The sequence below is a fragment of the Nematolebias whitei genome, chromosome 1 (assembly GCF_014905685.2).
Source record: "Nematolebias whitei isolate Nwh7 chromosome 1, NemWhi1, whole genome shotgun sequence".
NCBI classification, from domain to species: Eukaryota; Metazoa; Chordata; class Actinopteri; order Cyprinodontiformes; family Rivulidae; genus Nematolebias; species Nematolebias whitei.
In genome coordinates this window covers 87,672,161-87,687,470 of record NC_056498.1, presented here as the reverse complement: position 1 = coordinate 87,687,470, position 15,310 = coordinate 87,672,161, and the positions used below count along the sequence as shown (strand labels likewise).

The following is a 15,310-nucleotide window of genomic DNA, read 5'->3' as shown; positions in this document are numbered from 1 at the left end:
TACTTTTTTCACGAGTTCCTCATCTTTCTGACTGTGTAAATGTCGTGCATTGAATTTAACAGAAATGTAACGAGAGACGTTATTATCTTTGACCCATCAAAATGAATGCGGTCATTTATTTTCAGAATCAAAGTTTAACATCAAACATTTACATTAATTTGGCAAAATATGAAAATAATAACAGACAAGTTTCACAGATAATGGACTTCAATCACACGGCGGTGATCGAGGACTTTGCTTCAGATATTTCTAAAATATCTGTACTGATTTTAAGAGAAAGGAGAGTTTAAGATGGAAATTTATCTTACAGAGAGATTTGTGAGGGAATTAATCTGTTTGACCAGAAACGTGCACGCTCCATCAGATCTCAGCTTGCCCACGGTACACTTGGTCGAAAATAGAACCTTCTACCTGGTTGATGATAAAATCAGCGTCGGCGTAGGGTTCCTTTCTGACTCTTTCAGCGTCTCCGTGAGGACTGCCAAACCCTTAGAGAGTCGTACGAGGTTATTCAAACAGAAGTTATAATCCCAAAACGTCTCTGCATCTGGATCCTTTAACTCTCTTCATGAGTTAGAACTCTGTTACACTCTTACACTTTAACTCCATCACTCTTCAGCACTCTGTGTGGAACTCTCAGAGCTCTGCAGCATCAGACTCTTCGCAGAACCGGGAAGTTGCCACATTTTAAATGAGTTGACTTCCGGGTCAATTTAGAGCTTTCTGATTCGTGGATGGACCAGAATAGAGGTGTGGTTTGTGATGTAAGATGTTATCAAATTCGAGGTCAGAGAATGAGATTGTTTACAACATACAGACAAGATTATTGGAGAAAACCAGACTTCGTGGAGTCTCACTCTTATTATCTTCTGAAAAAGTTTAAACATGACATTTCTTCTCAGTAAACATTTTAGTTGACCGAGACTCGACCTTTAACATACTTACAAACTTGCTCATTGCAGACAGAAAAATCAAGAAATGCATATTAACCTGATTTCTTCTTTGAATGAGGAATAAAAATCATTACTTACTGTTTATGTAAAATAAAAATGAGTAGTTCTCTTCAACCTGTAAGCATTGAGTGAACTAACACAATTTGATTATCAAACATTTGTAAAACAGTAATGATCATAGAGAATTGTCTTTTCTACTTGATTAATTCAAGAAAGAAAGTCCCCAGATGGCTCAAACTGTATTTCTGGATGCAGATCAATGAAATAACAGTCTCTGTCCATCTGGTCAGTTCTTAAGGTCAAGTGTTTCGACCTTAGGCTTATTACTTCAGGTTAGGTTCACTACATATACATATATGTGTGTGTGTGTGTGTGTGTGTGTGTGTGTGTGTGTGTGTGTGTGTGTGTGTATGTGTGTGTGTGTGTGTGTGTGTGTGTGTGTGTGTGTGTGTGTGTGTGTGTGTGTGTGTGTTTGTATGTAAATAACATTTTCCAAAGCAGCCACTTTTAAAAACTCAAGGGCAGATTTATTAATATTTCTCATTGCATCTTATCTACTCTATACTTAGCTCTATACTTGCAACTGGTAACTACTCTGTCTCTGCATCACATCCACAAATCAAATAGCTTTAATTATATATGTACTGGTGCAAAGATGCCCATGCTGTTCAGCAGGTGTGAGTAATTTGTACTCCTAGCATTAGAACAGAGCAGATCTCTGTTGTACTGCAGGACAATCTAAATATGATCATTCAGCAAAAACGTATATATATATATACGTACATACATATATATATAAAGGCGTTTTAAACCCTTCCCACACTCTTGCAATATTCTAAACAATGTTTCTAAACTCTAAACGCTGTAAAAGAGCACAGAATGTCATTAACTCATCTCTCAGCCACTGCTGAACTCTGTGCTCTCGGCCACGCCCACTTCTCCGCTGCACAACGGAGCTCGACAGAGGAGGAAGGAGGAGCTTTAGGAGGAAGTTTATCCTGCAGTGTGGGTGGGCTGCACACAGGTGCAGCAGGTGCTAAATAATTTAAAATAATTAATTTTAAATGAAAATTCCATGTTGATCGTGTAGGTCATTCATCAATCAGCCAATTATGTGTCATGTCCAATCTTATTTTGAAAAACCGCAATAGAGCAAGTCCACGAAAAATGAATCGTGAAGTGGCGAGGGACTATTTTACTGCATATGTTGCAGTGCAAAGAAAGCATGGGAGAACATTAGTATTAGTATTCGCAGAGAATGGAAGGACTTTCTTGCTCAACTTGCTCATCAGCTGCATTAGGTTTGAAAAGTTTGTTGCATCTGTGCTCAGAGCTGTGGCTGGTCTTTGGACACGATGGAGTGAAGACCTGCATACTGTCTGTACCCATTCAGCTGATAACTGCATTATGGCTCCTTGTAACAGGGGAATTTCAAAGGAAGCTAGCATACCAATCAGGACTGTTCTAATCTACCTTGAGCCAAGTCATGCCAGCTGTGTGTGGGATGGACTAATCCATTTGTCAATCCATCCATCCATCCATTATCTTTACCCGCTTCTTCCATTTTGGGTCACGGGGGTCGCCGGTGCCCATGTCCAGCAATCACTGTGCGAGGGGCGGGGTACACCCTGGATGGGTCGCAAGTCCATCACAGGGACACATAGAGACAAATGAGACAAACAACCGTTCACTCTCTCACTCACACCTAGGGACAATTTAGAGTTACCAATCAGCCTAACGTGCATGTTTTTGGTCTGTGGGAGGAAACTGGAGTACCTGGAGAAAACCCACGCATGCACGGAGAGAACATGCAAACTCCACCCAGAAAGGCCCCTGGACCGGGGTTTGAACCAAGGACCTGCTCGCTGAGAGGCAGCAGCTCTACCAGTTGCGCCACCGTGCTGCCCTACCCATTTGTCAATCAGGTAGATCAAATTCCAATACATGCAGCTGAACAGACCAACATTCAAGGAAAATTTGCAACAAGAGTTGGTTTTTCAAATATAATTAGAGCCATTAACTTGCACTCATTGCTATAAAAGCAGCTTCACAAGATGAATATGTTTACAATACCAGGATGTATTTTCATTCAATTAATGTGCAAATTATGTGATGCGCAAATGCAGCATGGTAGAGTGGATCAGTCCAACACATAATTCTTTCATTCAGGACAGGTACGAGCTTCTTGGTGACCAAAGCCATTTTTCCACTGCTCCTCCTCAGCCTGGTTCAGCTCGGTTCGGTATGGTTTTGAGCGCTTTTCCACTATAATTTTTTCACAGAACCGGACGCTTTTTTGGTCCCTGCTTCGGTGGTGGGACCAAGCAAGCCGAGCCGGCACCTAAACATGACGTCAGAACACTGTCGGTCACTGATTGGTTAGGGGGCGGAGTCACTGGATCTTTCAGAAATTCAGAGCAGCGGCTGGATCTATTTGAAAGATTTTAAAAACAATAATGACAACACCGTGGTCTAATGCTGAAGTGCAGGTGTTTTTTGTGCCGACGACAAAATTCAGAGCGAGCTAGATGGAGCTCCGCCGGTCTCCCCGGTCCTCTCCATCAGAGTTTTGAGCTGCTGACTCGCAGAAGGCCGTTGCCCGGACCCCGGCCTCGCCTGCTCATGAAGGCCGAACCACAATCCCGGCAGAGGGGCGGACCAGGACGGAGGATGGAAACGATTTTAAAAAACATTTTATGTATTTAAAAAAAGTATTTTTTTCATCAGTGAAGATTAAATAAATAAATAAATAAATAAATAAACGGTGTCGGCTTCATCATGAAATCCTGTATTCACTTTAATGACTATTAAATAATCTGTTAAAGTTAACTTAGCTGAAAAATCATAAAAAAGACACAAAATTATAAGATCTCTCAGGAATATTTCCCTCAAATATGTTTAAAGAAGAGACACAGCCTTTAGTTCAACTTTATTCTAACCCACAGATGTACAAACCACAAAACAAGAATTAACTTTAAAGCAAAGCTAAAATAAAATAATCTGTATACAAGAAACAAAACCACATATCTAAATTGAACAATAAAAGTAGACACAATGATTGCAAATACATCAAATGATGAAGAAAAACTATAAAAATTTAAATAAAGATGTTTTTGTAGAATCTTGTTCATCAGATCACAAACCACTGTATCGACCTCTCCGCTCTAACCCTGTCAGAAAAACAAAGAGTCACTAATCTGGGAGTGATAATGGACCCTTCCCTGAAACTTAACATTCATGTAAACATGATTGTTAAATCATGCTTCTTCCAACTGAGGCAGCTGTCTAAACTGAAGCCCATATTGTCCAAAAATAACCTGGAGACAGTAATACATGCATTCATTACATCTAGGCTTGATTACTGCAATTCGCTCCTGTTTGGTATCAGTCAGACCTCCATGCATGACTACAACTGGTCCAGAATGCAGCAGCCTGATTTTTAACCAGTACAGGCAAAAGAGAGCACATTACAGCAGTTTTGGCCTCACTGCACTGGTTACCGGTTCACTTTCGAATCCAGTTCAAAATACTCATGTATGTCTACAAATCACTGAACAGTATCGCCCCCCCATCTCTCTGATTTGCTACAACCGTATGTCCCACCACGCTCCCTGAGGTCAGCGGACCAGTTGCTCCTCACAGTTCCAGGAACTCGTCTTAAGCGCAGAGGTGACAGGGCCTTCTCTGTAGCAGGACCAAGACTCTGGAACGAGTTACCTCTGCTTGTCAGACAGGCCCCCTCCCTCTCGGTTTTCAAGTCCCGTTTAAAAACTCACTACCATTCAATAGCTTTCAACACAAGACGATCTGTGTTTTGATCTTGTATGCTCTACACTGGTTTGTCGTCATTATCTGCATCGTTTTTTTGTCTATATTCTGATTTACCTCATTTTGTATATTGCTTTGTGTGTTACCTGTTGTTTTGTCTGTACAGCACTTTGGTTGGCCGTGTTGCTGTTTTAAATGCTTTATAAATAAAGTGGTATGGTATATATATATATATATATATATATATATATATATATATATATACAGTAGATTAATATTGATCATTTTAATAATCTGTATTCTTTATAATTTACAAGAAACTTCAAAATAAATTCTCACCCTATACTGAAACCTGTTTCCATGGTCTTACCTCCACCAGCTGGTAAGGTGCATGACCTCAATTTTAACCCTGCCCACTGGAACTGGTACTGAAAGGGGCTATGGAAACACAGCGTGTACCGAACCGAGTTGAGCCGAATCAGTCTGAAGAGGAGTGGTGGAAAAGGGGCTTAAGTGTGTTTTATTACAGGCCTGAAGTGGCTAATCGTGAGGACCAGGACATTTCCCGGTGGGCTGGTCTGATGCGGGGCTGCAGGGTCAGCGCTCCCTTGGTTTTATTTATTTATTTGTAATAACTTTTTATTAACAACATAAAAATACAGAACACCACTACAGTTGTACCGCTACAGCAACCAGGGCCTGTGGCAGCTTTCTTTTTTTTTTTTGTTTGTTTGTTTTTTTGAGTCGGATCCTTGATGCCGCCTGTCTATCAGTCCAGTAGTCCTGTCGGCAACTGACCAATCAGCAACCTCAATTTGTCCCAATAGTAAACGCCCCTTACCTGCAGGTGCTACACCAGGAAAAACGATTGGGGAAAAATGTTTTAATGTTGTAAGTGGGAAAGTGTAATTCAGACACGTGTTACCCTGAGAGTTTAAAGAATGGAATACGATTTATTACATTTCAAAAGCCTAAAGGGAGTCTGGAAAAATGTAAAAGATAAATAAACGATGGCGGCCAACCCCATGAGCAGCTGATTACAACAGTGATAAACACGAAGTACCACATGTTCATCTGTACAAGGTAACTTCATGTAAATCCTCCATTTTCTGTCATAATGACATTGTATTCTTAATGGTTAAATTTAAGGTTAATGCTTAAGCTAGTTGTGTTTTGTTTTGTGTGTTTTATATGTAGATGTATGTTGTAACTTCTGGTTGTATAAGTTTAGTCTTCATTAACACTAAGCTGATTTTGTACAAAGTGTTTAATAGTTGTGTAATGTAAAATTTACTCTTACATAATGAATTTCACTGTGAGTTTTTGTCCTGTTTGGCTCTGCAGCATGAAAATATTCACTGCAGTAACTATTTAAAGTTGTTAGCAGCTTAGAATTTTTTCTGTCTTTGCCTTAATTTTGGTCAATGAGAAATGAATGCCTCACTAAATGCCTCAGGTAACACTGTGAGCTTCACTACCTCCACATTATAACGATCTTTGTTTGTCCGAGGTTAGCTCACCCTGGGTTATATTTCTTCGTGGGCGAAGCAATCTTACTGTTCACATGAAATATTTGGTAATGTTCTTATAGAAACAACTCCTGAATGTTGTTCATACTGTGTTAATGCTACATGTTTGTCTCTTGACCCTACAACTGGGCAACATTACAGTAGACCTAGTCCACTACGGGAGTTTTACTTAGGTATTTCAAGTTACTAATGATGGATGATGATCATATTGCTTTATGCTAGACCATTAGTAAGAAGGAGTGATTATTATGATTGTTTCATATTGGCTAGTGATGTTTTTCCTAAAAGTTAACTTAGGCTACACTGTGTTTCTTTGACTGTGGCTAAGATGTGTGAGAGAAGTGGAGTGTGCTCTATTCACACAAGGAGAGCTGTTGGTCAGGCTACTTTTTGTTTTGCCTTCTTCTTCTTTTGACTTTTCCCTATTCAGGGGTCTCCACAGCGAGTCATCCTCCTCCATCTCGCTCTGTCCTCTGCATCCTCTGTCCTCACTCCAACTACCTTCATGTCCTTTCTAACCGCATCCATATATCTGCTCCTTGTCATCTTGGTGTTCCATTAACTCTAAAATAGTTGATGGATCAAGTGTTCACTTGTATAAGTAAAACTAGATGTTAAATAACTCATTAAACCCATCGTCTTATTAACATTAATTATCCTGTTGTACATTGAGCCCTCAAACATCATCCTCTCCACTGAATCATTATTTGTCTGTGGTCCAAGAGAGTGACTTATTGTTTGTTGCTAATTAAACTACAGTTTAAGAGTATCCTACCAAGTCCTTGGCTTCCTCTATGTTTGCAGTAGTATTGTCAATAAATACATGTAAAGTTTGAAATGCTGCTGTCCCATTCTCTCCCTGGTCTACTTCTGCATTTATTTACAATAATATTTAGAGTAAGTGGTGTCTAAAATTAATTAAGAAGTCTGATTAGGCACAGTGTCTTCTGATTTATGTGTATGCATTGTTTCATACATCTGGATATGTTTGTGTGTATGTCAAGACAAGTTCCATCCATCCATCCATCCATTATCTTTATCCGCTTATTCCATTTTGGGTCACGGGGGTCACTGGTGCCCATGTCCAGCAATCACTGTGCGAGGGGCACCCTGGACGGGGCGCAAGTCCATCACAGGGCCACATAGAGACAAACAAGACAAACAACCATTCACTCTCTCACTCACACCTAGGGACAATTTAGAGTTACCAATCAGCCTAACATGCATGTTTTTGGTCTGTGGGAGGAAACCGGAGTACCCGGAGAAAACCCACGCATGCACGGAGAGAACATGCAAACTCCACCCGAAAGGCCCCTGGACCGGGGTTTGAACCAAGGACCTGCTCGCTGAGAGGCAGCAGCTCTACCAGTTGCGCCACCGTGCTGCCCTGTCAAGACAAGTTAAATGTACAATTCTACAAAGTATATACGATCACTAACTTTTTTGTATTTCGGTGTCTCCTGACTTTACTGAACATTTATGGTTGCATTTGAAGACAGAACAGTCATGAAGAAATCCAGATATCAACAGGAATTCATTCTGGCTATGAGAAGGAAACTGTCGCCCCAGGTCACATAGAGTTACCAGCCTGATCTGCTTTTCCTCTCGAGGTTTGTGTTAATCCAATTGCACTCATTTGTTCAGCTGAGTCAGACAGGAATTTAGCTTGTTACACTTTTCCCATGTTTCTGCATGTGTCAGAGCCAAAGAAACTCATCCACTCCTTGTAAGGACTGAGGCAGGTTGAGACACAGATCGAGTCTGCGCTGAGTTTGTGCAACATCAGGAACAACACCCCTGATGTTCTCCACTACACAGACTGTTTCATGAGCCCTAAAGTTACAGTGTAACTGCACATTATCATTCACTGCACACACATCACTCGCCACAGACCATGCATTAGCTCTAGACTTGGTATATTAGTGTTGTTTTATTCTTTATAACAGATGCAATATTTATAAGAATGAAGGAATTGTAAGTATGGTCAAATGTGATAAGTGTTTTTGAACTGGCAACTTGCTCAGAGTATTCCCACCAGTTCAGTGGCAGCTGGGATCATCTACAACCACTCTGTGACCCTGAAATGTTAAATGATATTCCCCTTTGTTTCACAAGCTCTTTGTTTTACAGCTCAGGGCTCCTCGATTAAAATTCTGTGAGATCCGCTCAAGAAACATTTTCTCAAGAAAAGGTATGTTTAGTTTTTATATCTGTCACTGAACATTGATAACTGTTAAATAAAATAAGTCATTTTATCAGTTTTAATGAAAATTAAGAGATTAGAAAATTTGTACTTTATATTATGTTGAATTAAATTACTCAATAGCTATGTTTACATGCACAAAATTCTTTGATTGGATTGAAATGTATTCGGATTAAATAATCCTAATGTATCGTTAACATGGGCACAATCTGATCATGACGAGCGTTTACATGCAACAGGCTTTTATTCTGAAAAGAAGTACTGACATGCACAGAGTGGTAAACTCTCCTTAAAAAAACATAGAAGAAGAAGTTCTACTTCCGTGATGAACATAAACAAACCTGAGCACCCAAAATGGACCCACGACAGGTTTTAATGACGGTGGAGACGTTACTGCACTCCCTGATTGAGCTACAGGTGATACAGATCATTTTGAGCTCTTTCAAAGTTTCTAGTAGAAATGTTGTGTCGCTCACCGACCAGTTTTACTTCCCCGACATATTAGCATCTAACCAGGTGGAAATACATGAGGATGACTGGTCGCAAATGCAGTCAGGTCAGTTTTCGACGATCGGAATAAAATGATCAGATTAAGTGTTTAAATGGACACCGTTCAGATTATGAATTGACATAAACCACCCGTCTCATTCTGATTACAAATTCATTTGGATCGAGCTGAATCAACAAAGAATAATCTGAATGAGGCGTTTACATTTAGATCAAAGCAATGATTTTCATTTATGTTTATTACTGGGGCAGCACGGTGGCATAACTGGTAGAGCTGCTGCCTCTCAGCGAGAAGGTCCCAGATTCGAATCCCAGTCCGGGGGCCTTTCTGGGTGGAGTTTGCATGTTCTCTCCGTGCATGCGTGGGTTTTCTCCGGGTACTCCAGTTTCCTCTCACTGACCAAAATCATGTTAGGCTGATTGGTAACTCTAAATTGTCCCTAGGTGTGAGTGAGAGAGTGAATGGTTGTTTGTCTCGTTTGTCTCTATGTGTCCCTATGATGGACTGGAGACATGTCCAGGGTGCCCATGTCCAGCACAGTGATTGCTGGATATGGGCACCGATGATCCCCGCGACCCAAAATGGAAGAAGTGAGTAAAAAATAATGGATGGATGGTTTATTACTGTTTCTCAACATGGGTCAAGTACACATGCAGGCATGTTTCCAGTCTGAAAGACAGCCTTTGTCTTTTCTTAACTTGTCTCATTTCAAAGTCATGCCATTTTTCTTCACTCACCTGGTTCTGTTTTTTCAGGCTTGTTTGTTTTTTTTCCTTTTTGCAAGTGGATATTTGGGTGCACTGAATCTTGCCATCTACCACAGAAATCGGCACACTGTAACTGTCCTGAAATCTTTAATGTTTCAGAACTGTTTGTTTATAAAGAAAATGAACCAAATCTGTGTCAATGTGCAGTAAAGTTTGTAACTTTTGGCAACTAGATGATCTTAAACTGTTCTTTGGTTTCTTTAAGATTTATGAAAGGATTGGACCAGCCAAATCCTGGACACCGAGGCCTGAATTCACTAAGAATGTGCAAACTGTATATATATTTTTTTTGCTCCATCTTTTGCACCCACAATTTGTCCTCATGTACATAAACTTCACACATAACAAATTTTGGCACTTATGTGCTATAACAAACATGCTCATAAAGTTCAACAGCTCTGACAGAGAAAAAGAGAAATATGTTTTTAATACTCCTTAAAACTATATGAACAGCATCTCATTATCTTAGGGATGAATTATTTTCAAGACATTTATAAATAAATACCTGAAATTTGGGGATTTATGGACCATAATTACATCATTTAATTTCCACTTAATAAAATTGCTATTTCTAAAAGGGGTTCTTCTGGACCAAGAGGTGCACATTATGCTTTATCTCCCCACGGGAAGAATAAGGACCCTCCATCTGCCTCAACAATCCTTTGATGCATCAAACCATGTTAAGTATTGGTATAAAAACACAATTTATGTGACTAAATACAAAAATTGGGAACCAGCTACACTTGTTGAGTCCAACATTCCTGGCACCAAATTATTGGACCTCAAAACTGAAGTGTTTTTGTATTTTTTGGAGTAAAAACATGGCGTTGTGATTTTGAGTAGGCTTAAGTTAGCATTGAGCAGTTAGGTGTGATGTTCAGGGTGAGGGAATACATAATGTCAACAGTGAGACTTCAAAAAGACAAAAACAAGTGTGCATGCCTGTTTGTGAGCTTGTGTTCATGAGATTAGCAATAAAAGTTTGGATGCCTTACCTACTCTGAAGTTGGGGGCTGTCAGAGTGTCTGTGGTGTGGCCGTTCTCACTGATGATGGTGGTGGTGTTTCCCTTCTCACAGTTGTTGTGACATCTGCTTCCTATACAGGTCACTTTGCAAATGGTGGGTGTGAAGACCACCTTGATCCTTCCTGTATGATTACCGACTGCTGCCGAAAATATGGCGAAGAAAACGAGAGAGAGGGAAAGCAGAAGAGGTCTGGTTATTCTTTGATCCATTGGAAATTAAATTACCTTCAGGCTGAAGCTTGCCACACTGATCTGATGAGGCTCCCGTCAAAACATTTAAAAAAGCTACTGTGTAATTTTCGATTCCTGAAAACTTAAGGATGTGGATCCTCTTTCAAAGTTTTTCTGCCTATCTGTTCTTTCTCCCTCTCTGCTTCTCCTAAATCCAACGGCGCCTGTGAAATGTGAGCAAGAAGAAACGGGGAAAAAAAGAACGAGGGAGAGGTTAGCAAACAAAACTCTGGGATGCCATCCAATTCTTCATCAGACGTCTACGAGACGTGGATATGAAGCTTTATTTCAAAACCGACAAACAGGATATGCAAACTTCAGCTTCTGTGCTCATTTTTCTTGCTCTTAAATTTTTTTCTCTAAATTTCGACTTGAGGTTTGCCTCACTTCACTCAGAACTTTGGCACCTCACACCAAGACCAAATTCCCCGGGAATCTTTTGTCAATAGCCAGGGGAAGGACCCTAAAACGGTTGCCTCTGGAAAGACAGTGAACCAAACTTTATCTGGTCTTTTCCAGGTCTGCAGCATCTTGTTTATTACCCTCATCAAAAACCAACCCTCAGTCCAAACTGATGACTGAAGGTGTAAACCCTGGCAAAGATACAACATTTCATTTACTTCAGTATGCAACACAAATGGTCTGTCTACCTGCTTTTATATCCCACATTCCACTTCTTATGCAAATTCTCTTCATTTTTCACTTCTCTGGATCAAGTAATACTCGTTCCCACTGTAGTGATTCTCAGCGTCCCTGTGTTGGATCCAAACCCCTGTCTCTAACACTCAGTGCTCAGTCTGTGGTTGTCAGCTGTTCACCCAGACTCATGGAGTAAAGCCAAGCAACCAGATGGAATGATTTCCAAACCTCAAAGGCAGGAAAAACCTTTGAATAACATGCCCCCAGCTACCTCAACATTCACTAATAGGCGCAAAGATTTACTAATAAAGAAGGACCAAATATTTTGTAGTGGTTATAACATACTGCTGAGGTAAACCGATTTTGAATCTACTGCAAGAATCATATATAGACATCCTAGATTTGGTCTAAACATGATTTGCCCAATTTCTGTAGTTGAAAAGGTTATTTCTAAAATGAAATAAACAATGAAAAGAAAGGGGCCAAAAAAGTGAGCGTGTTCCCTACTTTTTTGGAAAAGAAATGAGTGCTTATTAGTTGAATTTTCATTTCTTTCCTAACATTTGCCATAACCAATCTATGGGTATCCTGATGCATGCTCAATAATCCAGGTAGAAAAATCCAAAAAAGTTCAATCTAGTCCTCTGGACATTAAAAAAAAAAAATTAAAAAAAATGGGTCTATGGGTATATGCCTGTAAATTTTCCATTTAACCTCCTGCAGTTTAACTGGAGTCACATACAACACTAAAAACCTTCTCCTTAAATAGTCACAAGATATAAGATTATGGTCATAAATTTGCTTCATGTTGACCACTGGCAATACAACTATTCAGTACTACTACATACTATTTCAAAATTAAACAAGACAATATAAAAAAATTGTGTATTTTTGTCATAAGCATTTTGAAGGGCAGCTGTGGCTGAATGGTTAGAGCAGTCATCCTCCAATGAGAGAGTTGGGGGTTCGAATCCACCAGCAGTCACATGCCGAAGTGTCTCTGGGCAAGACACTGAACCCCTCATAGCCTCTGATGTGTGTCCCATCAGTGTATGAATGCGATCTAAAAGCAGTGATTAGTCTCATTAGAATGATTTGTTCAATTAGCTTATCACTCAGCCCTCTGTGAATAGTAAACAACCATCAGTGTGCAAATGATCCATAGTTAGGCTGATGGTCCTTCTTGACCATGTGATCAGCTGGTTTTGGTTGTCAGCAGCAAAACTGGTTGATCCACTCTGAGAAGGTGCTATTTAAGAGACTGAGCTGAAAACAGCACCTCAGACTGAGGAAGTCTTTCGGATGAAAGACGAAACGTTTCTACATTTTTGTTTGTTTGTTTTGCTTTGTTTTGTTTTTTGAATGTCCAGAGGACCAGACTTAACTTTTTTAGAACAGATCAAGTGTTTACATGTTCGGGTTATGAATCAGCGTAAACCACCCGTTTTGTTCTCATCACAAATTATTTCAGATCGTACTGAATAAACCAAAAATAACCCTAACAGGGTGTTTACATGACGCGTTTTTATTCCGAACGGTCGTTTGATCGGGTTACTTATGTCCATGTAAACATAGCTAATGAAGAGTTGCTTAAATTTAGCAAGTTGAATTCACATGGAAATCTCTTTCAACTCGATCATTAGGGTTTTTGTTGTCATGGTCGACATGAAAGATGTTTCGGTCACAGGAATAAAGGTGCAAACTGGAGTAAAACTGTTTAGGGATAAAAGTCAAAGATGCATTTGTAAGTAATGGAAGTTAAGATTAGATAGAACTTTATTGATCCCACAGGAAATTGTTGCGCCAGAGTTTAAATACAAAGGAACATACACAAGGAATCACACAACATATAAAAAATAACAGAGAATATAAAAATAACAGAATATAAAAATACCAACAATTAAGGTCCAAAACAGGTCAGATGTGAGCAGAAACATTAAAATGTTTATTGTAGTGCAGGATTAATTTTTATTGTCCCCCAAGTTCACTCATGCCAATAAAATATCTTGCATATGAACCAAACCCACAAAGAGCCTAATGACCCTCAGGAGGAAGGGGAGTGACTCTAATGTGAATGCCAGTTTGGGTTGTCATTTTTTTATTTGCTTATACTTTATTTAATCTGTTAAAATCCCATTCAGATCACAGATCACTTTCTCAAAGGGAGGGCCTGAAGGCCCTAAACATGCATGTTTTTGGAGGAATCCAGTGTAGCTGGGGAAAACCCACACAAGCGAGAGGGGAACATAAAAATACCACACAGAAAGACCCCAGGCCCAACTGGGCTTGAACCCAGGACCTTGCTGCTGCAAGGCAACAGTACTGCTAACCAGTTGTTGTTGCCATTTGTTGCCCAAGTGACTGCTTGTCACCTTCCTCCATCCATTCCATGTTGTTGTTTATTTTCTACCTTAAAATGGTTTGATTTGTGAACAATAAAAATAAAAAATCAAGAGGACATTCTGGTTGTCCAACAGGTTCATACAAAAAGTAGAATTTTTATTTTCCTGCTGATATTTTGTGCACAGTGGAAATTACTGTGTGCTCACATTATAGGCTGCTTAAGGAGCACAATTATGAGGTGCAAAGATTTTAATGGCACATTAGTGGTTTAAAGCAAAGCTTTACAATTTGAGTTACTTTATGTTCATGTTTTATTTGGAATACAAGTCATAATAACAATAAGGTTGACAATATGTTTTACCTTCATTACCAATCCTAAACAAAAGATAAGTTCATTTTCTTCTGTAAAATGTTTGCATGAGCACTGAAGTTATAAAAACTCTGCTAAATGTTAAATATGCACAAAGGCCTATCAAGCTAACCTTTTGTTATTATATGACTTAGCATTGTATAGTTCTCTAGAATGAGAGTACAGCTACGCTCCTGTATCCCCATTGTACACCTGAGAATGTTTTTGATCGACTCACAACCATCAGCATCTATTGAGAAAGCTTTTCAGCCAAGAGATGAAATGTCTTCAGAAATCACCAACCAGTCCAGCTGCCTTTACCTTGACTTTTTCAAAGTGTACTCCATAATAGATCAACAATTGGGTGTCGGGGATGTCCTGTCCCAAGTGGAGGAGTTTAAGTATCTCTGGGTCTTGTTCACGAATGAGGGAAAAATGGAGCGAGAGATCGATAGGTGAATAGGTGCGGCATTGTCAGTGAAGTGGGTGCTGTACCAGTCTGTTGTGGTGAAGAGAGAGCTGAGCCAAAAGGCGAAGCTCTCAATTTACTGGTCTATCTACGTTCCTACCCTCATCTATGGTCATGAGCTTTGGGTTGTGAACGAAAAAATGAGATCATGGATACAATTCATATCCAATATTATATTGGAAATAAATATAATACCAACATTCCAAAATGCACACGGGAGCGTGATTGATCTTAAAATATCAAGACATACTTTTGTCGGATCTACACTTGCGTGATAGGTAACTGAGGCTATTTAAGATTTGTTTGGCTGTTTCAAAGAGTTGTGGTAAAACTGGATTTACTCACGTTAGCATGTTAACAATAATTCAATTCAATTCAGTTTATTTAAATATCATCAATTCACAATAAAGTTGTCTCAGGGCACTTTACAGGAAAATTCATAGACATAGAAAAGCCAATTAAAGTAGTTCCATGTTTATCGCGGGGGATCCGTACCCTGAAGCCCTGCGATAAGTGAAAAACCAC

At 39.6% G+C, this 15,310-nt stretch overlaps 1 protein-coding gene across 1 annotated transcript in view; it reads right to left on the bottom strand.

Annotated features, from left to right (window-relative positions):
- Nucleotides 1–15,310, bottom strand: part of ltbp1 (latent transforming growth factor beta binding protein 1) — a 248,462-nt gene that overhangs the window by 114,041 nt on the left and 119,111 nt on the right. The window contains exon 5 of the mRNA XM_037681018.1: nt 10,724–10,894. Within this exon, the coding sequence (XP_037536946.1) occupies nt 10,724–10,894 (171 nt within the window). The remainder of the gene's footprint in view (nt 1–10,723; nt 10,895–15,310) is intronic.